Source organism: Salmo salar, chromosome ssa07, assembly GCF_905237065.1.
Source record: "Salmo salar chromosome ssa07, Ssal_v3.1, whole genome shotgun sequence".
In the NCBI taxonomy this organism is placed as follows: domain Eukaryota; kingdom Metazoa; phylum Chordata; class Actinopteri; order Salmoniformes; family Salmonidae; genus Salmo; species Salmo salar.
In genome coordinates, this window is record NC_059448.1 from 2,498,461 (window position 1) to 2,517,352 (window position 18,892).

At 50.2% G+C, this 18,892-nt stretch overlaps 1 protein-coding gene across 2 annotated transcripts in view; it reads left to right on the forward strand.

Moving 5' to 3' along the window:
• The window catches only part of LOC106591915 (F-box/WD repeat-containing protein 7), an 85,750-nt gene that overhangs the window by 50,369 nt on the left and 16,489 nt on the right, over positions 1-18,892 (forward strand). Inside the window, exons 7-10 of one of the 2 annotated variants that reach the window (XM_045721402.1) lie at positions 1,925-2,106; positions 3,550-3,775; positions 5,672-5,882; positions 10,883-11,054. In XM_045721402.1, coding sequence (XP_045577358.1) covers positions 1,925-2,106; positions 3,550-3,775; positions 5,672-5,882; positions 10,883-11,054 — 791 coding nt within the window. The other variant, XM_045721403.1, reaches the window with a different exon arrangement.

Below are 18,892 nucleotides of genomic sequence, written 5' to 3' on the forward strand. Positions count from 1 at the left end.
ATGCTAATGACAACCGTCTTCCACGTTTACGTGTTAGTCATTTAGCAGACGCTGTTATCCAGAGCGATTTTTTTTTTTTTTTAACGTCAGCATTTAGGGCACATCATCACCAGATTTTTCACCGGCTCGGGGATTCAAACCAGTGACCTTTTTCGGTTACTGCCTCAACGCTGTTAACCGCTAGGCTACCTGCCACCCCTTTCTGGTAGATAGAAAGGCTTTCTCAATAACCTTCTCTGTTAAATGTTAACTACAAAGTAGTCTTACCTGGTAGAATGATATAATTCATATTTTGAATCAATCCATTTGGGATTAATGTCGTTACGACGACAGCCTCTTGCTCTTGCGCGCGCTTCAATTTAAAGGGTAACTACACAAAAAAAAAAAATATTGTTATTTTATTTTTTTCCTGCTGTGGTTTTGTTGTGGACTTAGAACATCCAATTTGACCTACAGGTCAACAACAAGAACAAAAAATTTAACATTTTTAAAGCTGTAAAAACCAAACAGAGAATTTTAATTTGGTTAAAATTGCTTCACTCCTACCTTCCCCAGGTCTATTGCAGACAACTAACAAAATGCCTCGTCAACGTTTCCAGGTTCTATTGCCACGTCTACTTCCACCATGAAGGCCTGATTTCACACAGTCTCCTCTGAACAGTTGATGTTGAGATGTGTCTTGTTACTTGAACTCTGTGAATCATTTATTTGAGCTGCAATTTCTTGAGGCTGGTAACTCTAATGAACTTATCCTCTGCAGCAGAGGAAATTCTGAGTCTTCCTTTCCTGTGGCGGTCCTCATGAGAGCCAGTTTCATCATAGCGTTTGATGGTTTTTGCGACTGCACTTGAAGAAACTTTAAAAGTTATTGAAGTGTTCCGTATTGACTGAGCTTCATGTCTTAAAGTAATGATGGACTGTCATTTCTCTTTGCTTATTTGAGCTGTTTTTGCCATAATATGGACTTGGTCTTTTACCAAATAGGGCTATCTTCTGTATACAACCCCAACCTTGCCACAACACAACTGATTGGCTCAAACGCATTAAGAAGGAAAGAAATTCCACAAATTAACTTTTAACAAGGAACACCTGTTAATTAAAATGCATTCCAGGTGACTACCTCATGAAGCTGGTTGAGAGAATGCCAAGAGTGTGCAAAGCTGTCATCAAGGCAAAGGGTGGCTACTTGAAAGAATCTCAAATATAAAATATATTTTGATTTGTTTAACACTTTTTTTGGTTACTACATGATTCCATATGTGTTATTTCTTAGCTTTGATGTCTTCACTATTATTCTACAATGTAGAAAATAGTTAAAAAAAATTAAGAAAAACCCTGGAATGAGAAGCTGTGTCCAAACCTTTGACTGGTAGTGTATAAATATATTTGTATTAGTATTATATCTACTGTTATTGTCGTGACTGTTGTTTTCATATTTTGTAATGTGTATCATTTCGCTTTGGCGACATTGACCGTGTCCTTCAATAAAGCATATTGATTACAGTTTCTACTGCTCCCACTTCTTAATGCCCATCTGTCTGTCTGTCTGTCTGTCTGTCTGTCTGTCTGTCTGTCTGTCTGTCTGTCTGTCTGTCTGTCTGTCTGTCTGTCTGTCTGTCTGTCTGTCTGTCTGTCTGTCTGTCTGTCTTCCTAACACTTTCCCCCTCTTCCCTCCCTCTCTCTCCCTCCTCTCTCTCTCCCTCCTCTTCCCTCACTCTCTCTTTCCCCCTCTTCCCTCACTCTCTCTCCCCCTCCCTCTCCCTCTCTCCTTCCTCCCTCTTCCCTCACTCTCTCTCCCCCTCCCTCTCTCTCCTTCCTCCCTCTCCCCTCACTCTCTTTCCCCCTCTCCCCTCCCTCCCTCTCTCTCCTTCCTCCCTCTCCCCTCAATCGCTCTCCCCCTCCCCCCCTCTCCCCTCTCCTCCAGTGTCTGCGTACATTAGTAGGCCATACAGGAGGTGTGTGGTCCAGTCAGATGAGCGGTAACATTGTGATCAGTGGGTCGACAGACAGGACTCTGAAGGTTTGGGACGCGGAGAGCGGAGAGTGTATTCACACCCTGTACGGACACACCTCTACTGTTCGCTGTATACACCTGCATGACAAACAGTGAGTTACACACACACACACACACACACACACACACACACACACACACACACACACACACACACACACACACACACACACACACACATCCCCTCCCTGTACGGACACACCTCTACTGTTCGCTGTATACACCTGCATGACAAACAGTGAGTTAACCACACACACACACACACACACACACACACACACAGACACACACAAGCTCTACACTCATGTACATATGCATACTTTCTCTCTATCGCACATGACCAACTCACTTCCAAAATGTCTCTGTCTATCATCATTAGGGCTGTCCCCAACAACAACAAAAATTAATTTTGGTAGACCGAAAGTCGATTGGTTGAACGTGTGTTTTTCCATATATAGACACACCCTATGTGTTTTTAATTAAATCAACTATATGCATTGAGCTTGTCTGATGCTTTAAGCGCACTATGTGATGAAATAAGACGCAGATGCCTCAAAAGGGAGCTAGAGATCTAGATAACCAGAAGAGGAAAAAAAAAACTTAACCTGACCGTCCTGCTCCTACTGGCTTTCACAAGTTCTGCCTTTTAACCTCCTGAAGTTGGCGGTTATAAAGCTACATGAAGAGTCGGCAACCTTTCTCATGTTGAACGTCAATTTATCTGACCATTTCTACCGGTCTGCGTGCCATTTATGGTTTTCATATGCACATTTTCGTGAAACGGTTTCATTTCATTTATAATAACGTCTTCCTATCTCAAAATCATTGTCGTGTGATTTTAATCAAAATTCTATCCAAATCATCTAAATGCAAATGATACAAACCTTGGAAGTAGCTTCTATTGCCGTTGGCCAACTATGTAAAAACATTGCAGCCTGCAGGTGGAAAATATCCTGATTTTTATTTTTTATTTTTATTTTTTTATAAATCTCCTATAAATCATTATTGGCTACACATGGCCTGTCTGCTAGTGAACTGGAAACATTCTCTCAACCAGCTTTATGAGGTAGTCACCTGGAATCCATTTCAATTAATAGTTGTTCTTTGTTAAAAGTTAATTTGTGGAATTTCTTTCCTTCTTAATGCATATATATATTATATTATATATTATATTATAATATATATATATATATTGTCACTGCTCGACTAAATCAATCGACTGGTCGACTAATTGCGGTCTGTACTAATCCTCATGCCTCTGTGTTTTGTAGATTATATTCTCTCTAACTCTCCCCCCTCCTCCTCGTCCCTCTCTCTCGTCCCTCCTCCTCGTCCCTCTCTCTCGTCCCTCGTCCTCGTCCCTCTCTCTCCCTCCTCCTCCTCGTCCCTCTCTCTCCCCCCTCCTCCTCGTCCCTCTCCCCCCCCCCTCCTCCTCGTCCCTCTCTCTCCCCCCTCCTCCTCGTCCCTCTCGCTCCCCCTCCTCCTCGTCCCTCTCTCTCCCCCTCCTCCTCGTCCCTCTCTCTCCCCCCCCCCAGGGTTGTGAGCGGTAGCCGCGACGCTACGTTGCGTCTGTGGGACGTAGATTCTGGCGAGTGTCTCCACGTCCTGACGGGTCATGTGGCGGCGGTGCGGTGCGTCCAGTATGACGGGCGCAGGGTGGTCAGCGGAGGATACGATTTCATGGTTAAAGTCTGGGACCCTGAGACGGAGACCTGTCTACACACTCTGCAGGGACACACTAACAGAGTCTATTCACTACAGGTAGTGGACGGAACCGATCTGTTTTCCGTTCTGAAACAGAACCCAGTTCCAGTGTTCTGACCAGCATTGTAAAGTTCTGAACTGGTTCCAACCCAAAATGGTCTGAACTGGTTCCAACCCAAAATGGTCTGAACTGGTTCCAACCCAAAATGGTCTGAACTGGTTCCAACCCAAAATGGTCTGAACGGGTTCCAACCCAAGAAGTTCTGAACCGGTTCCAACCCAAAATGGTCTGAACTGGTTCCAACCCAAAATGGTCTGAACGGGTTCCAACCCAAGAAGTTCTGAACCGGTTCCAACCCAAGAAGTTCTGAACCGGTTCCAACCCAAAATGGTCTGAACTGGTTCCAACCCAAAATGGTCTGAACTGGTTCCAACCAAAAATGGTCTGAACTGGTTCCAACCAAAAATGGTCTGAACTGGTTCCAACCCAAAAAAGGTCTGAACCGGTTCATGTAGTTGCTTTTCGTTAATTGTTTGACTTGTGAAATCAACATTGTTTTCACATTTAGCTTATTCATTTCCTTCACTGGTTTAGCGTGGATAGAGCAGCTTGCTAGTTGTCTGGTTAGCGTGGATAGAGCAGCTTGCTAGTTGTCTGGTTAGCGTGGATAGAGCAGCTTGCTAGTTGTCTGGTTAGCGTGGATAGAGCAGCTTGCTAGTTGTCTGGTTAGCGTGGATAGAGCAGCTTGCTAGTTGTCTGGTTAGCGTGGATAGAGCAGCTTGCTAGTTGTCTGGTTAGCGTGGATAGAGCAGCTTGCTAGTTGTCTGGTTAGCGTGGATAGAGCAGCTTGCTAGTTGTCTGGTTAGCGTGGATAGAGCAGCTTGCTAGTTGTCTGGTTAGCGTGGATAGAGCAGCTTGCTAGTTGTCTGGTTAGCGTGGATAGAGCAGCTTGCTAGTTGTCTGGTTAGCGTGGATAGAGCAGCTTGCTAGTTGTCTGGTTAGCGTGGATAGAGCAGCTTGCTAGTTGTCTGGTTAGCGTGGATAGAGCAGCTTGCTAGTTGTCTGGTTAGCGTGGATAGAGCAGCTTGCTAGTTGTCTGGTTAGCGTGGATAGAGCAGCTTGCTAGTTGTCTGGTTAGCGTGGATAGAGCAGCTTGCTAGTTGTTTTCATGATTGGTCATAAGTGTATGTGGGAGATGGGTTGGTAGATTCCGTGGTGCAGCGGTCTAAGGCACTGCATCTCAGTGCTAGAGGCGTCACTACAGACACCCTGGTTCGAATCCAGGCTGTATCACAACCGGCCGTGATTGTGAGTCTGGGTTTGGCCGGGGTAGGCCGTCGTTGTAAATGAGAATTTGTTCTTAATTGACTTGCCTAGTTAAATAAAGGTTAACACATATATATATATATATATATATATATATATATATATATATATATATAGAGATGAGAGAGAATATAACATAATTAACGTGTTCTCTAGATTTGAAAATAAAGGTTCTGTTCCTGGAATACTAAAGATCACTGTCATTCCTGGTTCGGTTTCTGTTCCTCTGAAAATGTAATTATTTTCCGGTTTTTGGTTCTATTCCCTGAACCGGTTCTACCCCTTGGTTAGAACACACCCACACACTCTCCTGTCTTCCTGCAATCCCCCCGGTCTATCTCTTCTTCTGGGTAAATAAAACCATCCCATCTGTAGTTAAAACAACACGCTGTGTTGTTCTTGTGTTTCACTATAATGTGAATTTGGTTCTCCTGACGTTAACCCTAGTCCTCTTCCTCCTCTTCCTCCTCCTCCTCCTCCTCCTCTTCCTCCTCTTCCTCTTCCTCCTCTTCCTCCTCTTCCTCCTCTTCCTCCTCCTCCTCTTCCTCCTCTTCCTCCTCCTCCTCCTCCTCTTCCTCTTCTTCCTCTTCCTCTTCCTCTTCCTCTTCCTCCTCCTCCTCCTCCAGTTTGACGGAGCCTACGTGGTCAGTGGATCTCTGGACACGTCCATCCGAGTATGGGACGTAGTGACGGGGGGGTGTGTCCACACCCTGACCGGCCACCAATCGCTGACCAGCGGTATGGAACTAAAGAACAACATCCTGGTCTCTGGTAACGCTGACTCTACTGTCCGGGTCTGGGACATACGGACGGGCCAGTGTCTCCACACACTGCAAGGTGAGGTTTATATACACATTATATGCACAAAAGTATGTGGACGCCACTTCAAATGAGTGGATTCGGCTTTCTCAGCCACACCTGTTGTTGACGGGTGTATAAAATCGAGCACACCGCCATGCGATCTCCATAGACAAACATTGGCAGTAGAACGGCCCCGTACTGAAGAGTCTCAGTGACTTTCAACGTGGCACCGTCATAGGATGCCACTTTTCCAACAAAGTCAGTTCGTCAAGTTTCTGCCCTGCTAGAGCTGCCCCCCGGGTCAACTGTAAGTGCTGTTATTGTGAAGTGGAAACGTCTAGGAGCAACAACGGCTCAGCCGCAAAGTGGTAGGCCACACAAGCTCGGGACTGTCGAGTGCTGAAGTGCGTAGCACGTTAAAAATCGTCTGTCCTCTGTTGCAACACTCACTACCGAGTTCCAAACGACCTCTGGAAACAACGTCAAGCCCAATAACTTTGCTTCGGGAGCTTCATGAAATGGATTTCATGGCCAAGCAGTCGCACACAAGCCTTAAGATCACCATGTGCAATGCCAAGCGTCGGCTGGAGTGGTGTAAAACTCGCCGCCATTGGACTCTGGAGCAGTGGAAACACGTTCTCTGGAGTCATGAATCACGTTTCACCATCTGGCATCTTGGCGGATGCCAGGTGAACGCTACCTGCCCCAATGCATAGTACCAACTGTAAAGTTTGGTGGAGGAGGAATAATGGTCTGGGGCTGTTTTTCATGGTTCGGGCCCCTTTGTTCCAGTGAAGGGAAATCTTAATACTACAGCATACCATGACATTCTAGACGATTCTGTCCTTCCAACTTTGTGGCAACAGTTTGGGGAAATGGTTTTTCAAGATCGGTGTGGAAGAACTTGACTGGCCTGCACAGAGCCCAGACCTCAACCCCATCGAAAACCTTTGGGATGAATTGGAACACCGACTGTGAGCCAGGCCTAATCGCCCAACATCAGTGCCCGACCTCAATAATGCTCTTGTGGCTGAATGGAAGCAAGTCCCCGCAGCAATGTTCCAACATCTAGTGGAAAGCCTTCCCAGAAGAGAGGAGGCTGTTATAGCAGCAATGTTCCAACATCTAGTGGAAAGCCTTCCCAGAAGAGTGGAGGCTGTTATAGCAGCAATGTTCCAACATCTAGTGGAAAGCCTTCCCAGAAGAGAGGAGGCTGTTATAGCAGCAATGTTCCAACATCTAGTGGAAAGCCTTCCCAGAAGAGTGGAGGCTGTTATAGCAGCAATGTTCCAACATCTAGTGGAAAGCCTTCCCAGAAGAGTGGAGGCTGTTATAGCAGCAATGTACCAACATCTAGTGGAAAGCCTTCCTAGAAGAGTGGAGGCTGTTATAGCAGCAATGTTCCTACATCTAGTGGAAAGCCTTCCTAGAAGAGTGGAGGCTGTTATAGCAGCAATGTACCAACATCTAGTGGAAAGCCTTCCTAGAAGAGTGGAGGCTGTTATAGCAGCAATGTACCAACATCTAGTGGAAAGCCTTCCCAGAAGAGTGGAGGCTGTTATAGCAGCAAAGGGGGGGACCAACTCCATATTAATACCCATGATTTTGGAATGAGATGTTTCGACGAGCAGCTGTCCCACATACTGTTGGTCACGTAGTCCTCACACACTGAAGTATACACTGTCAGGGTCTGGGAGTGTTAAAGAAAGGAGATGAACTTCTCATTGTAACAGTGGAGGTGATGAGGAGGGGTCCCAAGGTCAGCTGTTTAATTGGGTCACCGCTAGTACTGTGCCATTCACCCTCGCCATAAAGAAGCAATGGAACAAGTGGTTTAGACAGAGAGAGAGACAGACAGTGAACCTCAGTGGTTTAGACGGAGAGAGAGACAGTGAACCTCAGTGGTTTAGACAGAGAGAGAGACAGACAGTGAACCTCAGTGGTTTAGACAGAGAGAGAGACAGACAGTGAACCTCAGTGGTTTAGACAGAGAGAGAGACAGACAGTGAACCTCAGTGGTTTAGACAGAGAGAGAGAGACAGACAGTGAACCTCAGTGGTTTAGACAGAGAGAGAGACAGACAGTGAACCTCAGTGGTTTAGACAGAGAGAGAGACAGACAGTGAACCTCAGTGGTTTAGACAGAGAGAGAGACAGACAGTGAACCTCAGTGGTTTAGACAGAGAGAGAGACAGACAGTGAACCTCAGTGGTTTAGACAGAGAGAGAGACAGACAGTGAACCTCAGTGGTTTATTGTTTATTTTATTCAGAGAGGGTGAGAGTCCCCATTTGGACCAGTCAGTAGGAACCACCCAGGTCCCCAGTAGGAACCACCCAGGTCCTCATTAGGACCAGTCAGTAGTACCCCCCTCAGGTCCCCATTAGGGCCAGTCGGCAGTAACCCCCCCAGGTCCCCATTAGGGCCAGTCGGCAGTAACCCCCCCAGGTCCCCATTAGGGCCAGTCGGCAGTAACCCCCCCAGGTCCCCATTAGGGCCAGTCGGCAGTACCCCCCCTCAGGTCCCCATTAGGGCCAGTCGGCAGTAACCCCCTCAGGTCCCCATTAGGGCCAGTCGGCAGTACCCCCCAGGTCCCCATTAGGGCCAGTCGGCAGTACCCCCCCTCAGGTCCCCATTAGGGCCAGTCGGCAGTACCCCCCCAGGTCCCCATTAGGACCAGTCGGCAGTACCCCCCCCTCAGGTCCCCATTAGGGCCAGTCAGTAGGAACCTGTCTCCTGTTTTCCTATTATAACGAACTCCCCAGCTAACACACAACGTTATGAGAACCATGTGTTTCTTAGGTGGGGATTACACTACTTCATCATAACGTTTCCTACAGGTTTCCTCATGGCTCTATTTTAAAGTAATTTTCTCACATTGTTTAAAAATAAAAAAAACGTTAAGAAGCAACTTTCACCCGTGGCGAATTTCAGTACTTCAGCGTAACGTTTTCTGGTTCAAGTTATGTTCTCAGAACATAAACAAAACTTTCCATTAAAAAAAAAAAACACAAGAAAACATTATACATTTTCAATGAACGTTCTAAGAATGTTATTTTAAAAACATATATACATTCCCGTTCTCAGCATCAACAAAACTCTCTGTCTTGTTAATAAGTGTGTTCAGGTGTGTTGGCCGCATAGGTCCATCCTGGTGGCGAAGTGGACTAATTCCATGGATAAAGAAGGTTTGAATCTCACTGACGCCGTGCCACAATAAAACATATATATTTTTTAAATGTGTTTGCATGATTAATGACTAAACAAATTAATTTCCATGTGTCCAGTCTGTGCTTGGTGTTCAAAACCGTTAACCCAAACTAAGTAGTATTATTGAAACATGTTCTCAGAACGTTATTTAATTACCTTCAAATAACCTAGAATTTCCATTCTCAGAACGTTAAGAAAACGTTCAGGGAACCATAGTAAAACGTTCTCAGAACATCCCTGCAACCCAAAAAAAATGTTATGTTCCCAGAACAGGAAACATGTTCACTTCTGTTCTCAGAACGTTTCCGTTTTACCGGTCAGGAAACTTCTGGGTTCGTACCCAGAACCAATGGGGAAACCAAAAATGTACATTCCCACAACTTCCAAGGAACCAAATGTGCTAGCTGGGTCTCTCTGTCTCTCTGTCTCCAGTTCCCCTCCTATAATTAACTCGTCTCTGTCTCTGTCTCTGTCTCTGTCTCTCTCTCTCTCTCTCTCTGTCTCTCTCTCTCTCTCTCTCTCTCTCTCTGTCTCTGTCTCTCTCTCTCTCTCTCTCTCTCTCTCTCTCTCTCTCTCTCTCTCTCTCTCTCGTCTCTCTCTCTCTCTCTCTCTCTCTCTCTCTCTCTCTCTCTCTCTCTCTGTCTCTCTCTCTCTCTCTCTCTCTCTCTCTCTCTCTCTCTCTCTCTCTCTCTCTCTCTCTCTCTCTCTCTCTCTCTCTCTCTCTCTCTGTCTCTCTCTCTGTCTCTCTCTCTCTCTGTCTCTCTCTCTCTCTCTCTCTCTCTCTCTCTCTCTCTCTCTCTCTCTCTCTCTCTCTCTCTCTCTCTCTCTCTCTCTCTCTCTCTCTCTCTCTGTCTCTCTCTGTCTCTCTCTCTCTCTCTCTGTCTCTCTCTCTGTCTCTCTCTCTGTCTCTCTCTCTGTCTCTCTCTCTGTCTCTCTCTCTGTCTCTCTCTCTGTCTCTCTCTCTGTCTCTCTCTCTGTCTCTCTCTGTCTCTGTCTCTCTCTGTCTCTGTCTCTCTCTGTCTCTGTCTCTGTCTCTCTGCTCTCTCTCTCTCTCTCTCTGTCTCTCTGTCTCTCTGTCTCTCTCTCTCTCTCTCTGTCTCTCTCTCTGTCTCTCTGTCTCTCTCTCTCTCTGTCTCTCTCTCTGTCTCTCTCTGTCTCTCTCTCTCTCTCTCTCTCTCTGTCTCTCTCTGTCTCTCTCTCTGTCTCTGTCTCTCTGTCTCTCTCTCTCTCTCTGTCTCTCTCTCTGTCTCTCTCTCTGTCTCTCTCTGTCTCTCTCTCTGTCTCTCTCTCTGTCTCTCTCTCTGTCTCTGTCTCTCTCTCTCTGTCTCTCTCTCTCTCTCTCTCTCTCTCTCTGTCTCTGTCTCTCTGTCTCTCTCTCTCTCGCTCTGTCTTTCTCTGTCTCTCTCTCTCCAGTTCCCCTACTATAATTAACTCTTCTCTCCCCCTCTCCCCTCTCTCCTCTCTCCAGGTCCCCATAAGCACCAGTCGGCTGTAACCTGTCTCCCCCTCTCCCCTCTCTCCTCTCCCCAGGTCCCCATAAGCACCAGTCGGCTGTAACCTGTCTCCCCCCCTCTCCCCTCTCTCCTCTCTCCAGGTCCCCATAAGCACCAGTCGGCTGTAACCTGTCTCTCCCCCTCTCCCCCTCTCCCCTCTCTCCAGGTCCCCATAAGCACCAGTCGGCTGTAACCTCTCTCCCCCCCTCTCCCCTCTCTCCAGGTCCCCATAAGCACCAGTCGGCTGTAACCTGTCTCCCCCCTCTCTCCTCTCTCCAGGTCCCCATAAGCACCAGTCGGCTGTAACCTGTCTCTCTCCTCTCTCCTCTCTCCAGGTCCCCATAAGCACCAGTCGGCTGTAACCTGTCTCCAGTTCTCTCGCTCCATGGTGGTCTCTTCATCAGATGACGGGACGGTGAAGCTGTGGAGCCTGGCGACGGGGGAGTGGATCAGAGACCTGGTGGCTCTGCAGAGTGGAGGATCAGGGGGAGTGGTGTGGAGGATCAGGTAAATGACTAGGATACACACTCCACACACACACCACACACATCACCCTCCTCTCTCCAGGGAGTCTAACACCAGACTGGTAACACTACCCCTCCTCTCCTCTCTCTCTCCAGGGAGTCTAACACCAGACTGGTAACACTACCCCTCCTCTCCTCTCTCTCTCCAGGGAGTCTAACACCAGACTGGTAACACTACCCCTCCTCTCCTCTCTCTCTCCAGGGAGTCTAACACCAGACTGGTAACACTACCCCTCCTCTCCTCTCTCTCTCCAGGGAGTCTAACACCAGACTGGTAACACTACCCCTCCTCTCCTCTCTCTCTCTCCAGGGAGTCCCTAACACCAGACTGGTAACACTACCCCTCCTCTCCTCTCTCTCCAGGGGAGTCTAACACCAGACTGGTAACACTACCCCTCCTCTCCTCTCTCTCTCAGGGAGTCTAACACCAGACTGGTAACACTACCCCCTCCTCTCCTCTCTCTCTCCAGGGGAGTCTAACACCAGACTGGTAACACTACCCCTCCTCTCCTCTCTCTCTCTCCAGGGAGTCTAACACCAGACTGGTAACACTACCCCTCCTCTCCTCTCTCTCTCTCCAGGGAGTCTAACACCAGACTGGTAACACTACCCCTCCTCTCCTCTCTCTCTCTCAGGGAGTCTAACACCAGACTGGTAACACTACCCCTCCTCTCCTCTCTCTCTCCAGGGAGTCTAACACCAGACTGGTAACACTACCCCTCCTCTCCTCTCTCTCTCCAGGGGAGTCTAACACCAGACTGGTAACACTACCCCTCCTCTCCTCTCTCTCTCTCCAGGGAGTCTAACACCAGACTGGTAACACTACCCCCTCCTCTCCTCTCTCTCTCTCCAGGGAGTCTAACACCAGACTGGTAACACTACCCCTCCTCTCCTCTCTCTCTCTCAGGGAGTCTAACACCAGACTGGTAACACTACCCCCTCCTCTCCTCTCTCTCTCCCAGGGAGTCTAACACCAGACTGGTAACACTACCCCTCCTCTCCTCTCTCTCTCTCCAGGGAGTCTAACACCAGACTGGTAACACTACCCCTCCTCTCCTCTCTCTCTCCAGGGAGTCTAACACCAGACTGGTAACACTACCCCTCCTCTCCTCTCTCTCTCCCAGGGAGTCTAACACCAGACTGGTAACACTACCCCTCCTCTCCTCTCTCTCTCCAGGGAGTCTAACACCAGACTGGTAACACTACCCCTCCTCTCCTCTCTCTCTCTCCAGGGAGTCTAACACCAGACTGGTAACACTACCCCTCCTCTCCTCTCTCTCCAGGGAGTCTAACACCAGACTGGTAACACTACCCCTCCTCTCCTCTCTCTCCAGGGAGTCTAACACCAGACTGGTAACACTACCCCTCCTCTCCTCTCTCTCTCCAGGGAGTCTAACACCAGACTGGTAACACTACCCCTCCTCTCCTCTCTCTCTCTCTCCAGGGAGTCTAACACCAGACTGGTAACACTACCCCTCCTCTCCTCTCTCTCTCCAGGGGAGTCTAACACCAGACTGGTAACACTACCCCTCCTCTCCTCTCTCTCTCTCCAGGAGTCTAACACCAGACTGGTAACACTACCCCTCCTCTCCTCTCTCTCTCCAGCGAGTCTAACACCAGACTGGTAACACTACCCCTCCTCTCCTCTCTCTCTCTCCAGGGAGTCTAACACCAGACTGGTAACACTACCCCTCCTCTCCTCTCTCTCTCTCCAGGGAGTCTAACACCAGACTGGTAACACTACCCCTCCTCTCCTCTCTCTCTCCAGGGAGTCTAACACCAGACTGGTAACACTACCCCTCCTCTCCTCTCTCTCTCCAGGGAGTCTAACACCAGACTGGTAACACTACCCCTCCTCTCCTCTCTCTCTCTCAGGGAGTCTAACACCAGACTGGTAACACTACCCCTCCTCTCCTCTCTCTCTCCAGGGAGTCTAACACCAGACTGGTAACACTACCCCTCCTCTCCTCTCTCTCTCCAGGGAGTCTAACACCAGACTGGTAACACTACCCCTCCTCTCCTCTCTCTCTCTCCAGGGAGTCTAACACCAGACTGGTAACACTACCCCCTCCTCTCCTCTCTCTCTCCAGGGAGTCTAACACCAGACTGGTAACACTACCCCTCCTCTCCTCTCTCTCTCCAGGGAGTCTAACACCAGACTGGTAACACTACCCCTCCTCTCCTCTCTCTCTCCAGGGGAGTCTAACACCAGACTGGTAACACTACCCCTCCTCTCCTCTCTCTCTCTCAGGGAGTCTAACACCAGACTGGTAACACTACCCCTCCTCTCCTCTCTCTCTCTCCAGGGAGTCTAACACCAGACTGGTAACACTACCCCTCCTCTCCTCTCTCTCTCTCCAGGGAGTCTAACACCAGACTGGTAACACTACCCCTCCTCTCCTCTCTCTCTCAGGGAGTCTAACACCAGACTGGTAACACTACCCCTCCTCTCCTCTCTCTCTCTCAGGGAGTCTAACACCAGACTGGTAACACTACCCCTCCTCTCCTCTCTCTCTCCAGGGAGTCTAACACCAGACTGGTAACACTACCCCTCCTCTCCTCTCTCTCTCTCCAGGGAGTCTAACACCAGACTGGTAACACTACCCCTCCTCTCCTCTCTCTCTCCAGGAGTCTAACACCAGACTGGTAACACTACCCCTCCTCTCCTCTCTCTCTCCAGGGAGTCTAACACCAGACTGGTAACACTACCCCCTCCTCTCCTCTCTCTCTCTCCAGGGAGTCTAACACCAGACTGGTAACACTACCCCTCCTCTCCTCTCTCTCTCCAGGGAGTCTAACACCAGACTGGTAACACTACCCCCTCCTCTCCTCTCTCTCTCCAGGGAGTCTAACACCAGACTGGTAACACTACCCCTCCTCTCCTCTCTCTCTCCAGGGAGTCTAACACCAGACTGGTAACACTACCCCCTCCTCTCCTCTCTCTCTCTCCAGGGAGTCTAACACCAGACTGGTAACACTACCCCTCCTCTCCTCTCTCTCTCCAGGGAGTCTAACACCAGACTGGTAACACTACCCCTCCTCTCCTCTCTCTCTCTCCAGGGGAGTCTAACACCAGACTGGTAACACTACCCCTCCTCTCCTCTCTCTCTCCAGGGAGTCTAACACCAGACTGGTAACACTACCCCTCCTCTCCTCTCTCTCTCTCAGGGAGTCTAACACCAGACTGGTAACACTACCCCTCCTCTCCTCTCTCTCTCCAGGGAGTCTAACACCAGACTGGTAACACTACCCCTCCTCTCCTCTCTCTCTCCAGGGAGTCTAACACCAGACTGGTAACACTACCCCTCCTCTCCTCTCTCTCTCCAGGGGAGTCTAACACCAGACTGGTAACACTACCCCTCCTCTCCTCTCTCTCTCTCCAGGGAGTCTAACACCAGACTGGTAACACTACCCCTCCTCTCCTCTCTCTCTCCAGGGAGTCTAACACCAGACTGGTAACACTACCCCTCCTCTCCTCTCTCTCTCTCCAGGGGAGTCTAACACCAGACTGGTAACACTACCCCTCCTCTCCTCTCTCTCTCCAGGGAGTCTAACACCAGACTGGTAACACTACCCCTCCTCTCCTCTCTCTCTCCAGGGAGTCTAACACCAGACTGGTAACACTACCCCTCCTCTCCTCTCTCTCTCCAGGGAGTCTAACACCAGACTGGTAACACTACCCCCTCCTCTCCTCTCTCTCTCCAGGGAGTCTAACACCAGACTGGTAACACTACCCCTCCTCTCCTCTCTCTCTCCAGGGAGTCTAACACCAGACTGGTAACACTACCCCTCCTCTCCTCTCTCTCTCCAGGGAGTCTAACACCAGACTGGTAACACTACCCCTCCTCTCCTCTCTCTCTCCAGGGAGTCTAACACCAGACTGGTAACACTACCCCTCCTCTCCTCTCTCTCTCCAGGGAGTCTAACACCAGACTGGTAACACTACCCCTCCTCTCCTCTCTCTCTCCAGGGAGTCTAACACCAGACTGGTAACACTACCCCTCCTCTCCTCTCTCTCTCCAGGGGAGTCTAACACCAGACTGGTAACACTACCCCTCCTCTCCTCTCTCTCTCTCCAGGGAGTCTAACACCAGACTGGTAACACTACCCCTCCTCTCCTCTCTCTCTCCAGGGGAGTCTAACACCAGACTGGTAACACTACCCCTCCTCTCCTCTCTCTCTCCCAGGGGAGTCTAACACCAGACTGGTAACACTACCCCTCCTCTCCTCTCTCTCTCCAGGGGAGTCTAACACCAGACTGGTAACACTACCCCTCCTCTCCTCTCTCTCTCTCAGGGGAGTCTAACACCAGACTGGTAACACTACCCCTCCTCTCCTCTCTCTCTCCAGGGGAGTCTAACACCAGACTGGTAACACTACCCCTCCTCTCCTCTCTCTCTCCAGGAGTCTAACACCAGACTGGTAACACTACCCCCTCCTCTCCTCTCTCTCTCTCCAGGGAGTCTAACACCAGACTGGTAACACTACCCCTCCTCTCCTCTCTCTCTCTCCAGGGAGTCTAACACCAGACTGGTAACACTACCCTCCTCTCCTCTCTCTCTCTCCAGGGAGTCTAACACCAGACTGGTAACACTACCCCTCCTCTCCTCTCTCTCTCCAGGGGAGTCTAACACCAGACTGGTAACACTACCCCTCCTCTCCTCTCTCTCTCCCAGGGAGTCTAACACCAGACTGGTAACACTACCCCTCCTCTCCTCTCTCTCTCTCCAGGGAGTCTAACACCAGACTGGTAACACTACCCCTCCTCTCCTCTCTCTCTCTCCAGGGAGTCTAACACCAGACTGGTAACACTACCCCTCCTCTCCTCTCTCTCTCCCAGGGAGTCTAACACCAGACTGGTAACACTACCCCTCCTCTCCTCTCTCTCTCCAGGGAGTCTAACACCAGACTGGTAACACTACCCCTCCTCTCCTCTCTCTCTCTCCAGGGAGTCTAACACCAGACTGGTAACACTACCCCTCCTCTCCTCTCTCTCTCTCCAGGAGTCTAACACCAGACTGGTAACACTACCCCTCCTCTCCTCTCTCTCTCTCAGGGAGTCTAACACCAGACTGGTAACACTACCCCTCCTCTCCTCTCTCTCTCCAGGGGAGTCTAACACCAGACTGGTAACACTACCCCTCCTCTCCTCTCTCTCTCCAGGGAGTCTAACACCAGACTGGTAACACTACCCCTCCTCTCCTCTCTCTCTCTCCAGGGAGTCTAACACCAGACTGGTAACACTACCCCTCCTCTCCTCTCTCTCTCCAGGGAGTCTAACACCAGACTGGTAACACTACCCCTCCTCTCTCTCTCTCTCTCCAGGGGAGTCTAACACCAGACTGGTAACACTACCCCTCCTCTCCTCTCTCTCTCTCCAGGGAGTCTAACACCAGACTGGTAACACTACCCCTCCTCTCCTCTCTCTCTCCAGGGAGTCTAACACCAGACTGGTAACACTACCCCTCCTCTCCTCTCTCTCTCCCAGGGAGTCTAACACCAGACTGGTAACACTACCCCTCCTCTCCTCTCTCTCTCCAGGGAGTCTAACACCAGACTGGTAACACTACCCCTCCTCTCCTCTCTCTCTCCAGGGAGTCTAACACCAGACTGGTAACACTACCCCTCCTCTCCTCTCTCTCTCTCCAGGGAGTCTAACACCAGACTGGTAACACTACCCCTCCTCTCCTCTCTCTCTCTCCAGGGAGTCTAACACCAGACTGGTAACACTACCCCTCCTCTCCTCTCTCTCTCTCAGGGAGTCTAACACCAGACTGGTAACACTACCCCTCCTCTCCTCTCTCTCTCTCCAGGGAGTCTAACACCAGACTGGTAACACTACCCCTCCTCTCCTCTCTCTCTCCAGGGAGTCTAACACCAGACTGGTAACACTACCCCCCTCCTCTCCTCTCTCTCTCCAGGGAGTCTAACACCAGACTGGTAACACTACCCCTCCTCTCCTCTCTCTCTCCAGGGGAGTCTAACACCAGACTGGTAACACTACCCCTCCTCTCCTCTCTCTCTCCAGGGGAGTCTAACACCAGACTGGTAACACTACCCCTCCTCTCCTCTCTCTCTCTCCAGGGAGTCTAACACCAGACTGGTAACACTACCCCTCCTCTCCTCTCTCTCTCCAGGGAGTCTAACACCAGACTGGTAACACTACCCCTCCTCTCCTCTCTCTCTCCAGGGAGTCTAACACCAGACTGGTAACACTACCCCTCCTCTCCTCTCTCTCTCTCCAGGGAGTCTAACACCAGACTGGTAACACTACCCCTCCTCTCCTCTCTCTCTCAGGGAGTCTAACACCAGACTGGTAACACTACCCCTCCTCTCCTCTCTCTCTCCAGGGAGTCTAACACCAGACTGGTAACACTACCCCTCCTCTCCTCTCTCTCTCCAGGGAGTCTAACACCAGACTGGTAACACTACCCCTCCTCTCCTCTCTCTCTCTCCAGGGAGTCTAACACCAGACTGGTAACACTACCCCTCCTCTCCTCTCTCTCTCTCCAGGGAGTCTAACACCAGACTGGTAACACTACCCCTCCTCTCCTCTCTCTCTCCAGGAGTCTAACACCAGACTGGTAACACTACCCCTCCTCTCCTCTCTCTCTCTCCAGGGAGTCTAACACCAGACTGGTAACACTACCCCCTCCTCTCCTCTCTCTCTCCAGGGGAGTCTAACACCAGACTGGTAACACTACCCCTCCTCTCCTCTCTCTCTCTCCAGGGAGTCTAACACCAGACTGGTAACACTACCCCCTCCTCTCCTCTCTCTCTCTCCAGGGAGTCTAACACCAGACTGGTAACACTACCCCTCCTCTCCTCTCCTCTCTCTCCAGGGAGTCTAACACCAGACTGGTAACACTACCCCTCCTCTCCTCTCTCTCTCCAGGGAGTCTAACACCAGACTGGTAACACTACCCCTCCTCTCCTCTCTCTCTCTTCAGGGAGTCTAACACCAGACTGGTAACACTACCCCTCCTCTCCTCTCTCTCTCCAGGGAGTCTAACACCAGACTGGTAACACTACCCCTCCTCTCCTCTCTCTCTCTCCAGGGAGTCTAACACCAGACTGGTAACACTACCCCTCCTCTCCTCTCTCTCTCTCCAGGGGAGTCTAACACCAGACTGGTAACACTACCCCTCCTCTCCTCTCTCTCTCCAGGGGAGTCTAACACCAGACTGGTAACACTACCCCTCCTCTCCTCTCTCTCTCCAGGGGAGTCTAACACCAGACTGGTAACACTACCCCTCCTCTCCTCTCTCTCTCTCCAGGGAGTCTAACACCAGACTGGTAACACTACCCCTCCTCTCCTCTCTCTCTCTCAGGGGAGTCTAACACCAGACTGGTAACACTACCCCTCCTCTCCTCTCTCTCTCCAGGGAGTCTAACACCAGACTGGTAACACTACCCCTCCTCTCCTCTCTCTCTCTCCAGGAGTCTAACACCAGACTGGTAACACTACCCCTCCTCTCCTCTCTCTCTCTCAGGGGAGTCTAACACCAGACTGGTAACACTACCCCTCCTCTCCTCTCTCTCTCTCCAGGGAGTCTAACACCAGACTGGTAACACTACCCCTCCTCTCCTCTCTCTCTCCAGGGAGTCTAACACCAGACTGGTAACACTACCCCTCCTCTCCTCTCTCTCTCCAGGGAGTCTAACACCAGACTGGTAACACTACCCCTCCTCTCCTCTCTCTCTCCAGGGAGTCTAACACCAGACTGGTAACACTACCCCCTCCTCTCCTCTCTCTCTCTCAGGGAGTCTAACACCAGACTGGTAACACTACCCCTCCTCTCCTCTCTCTCTCCAGGGAGT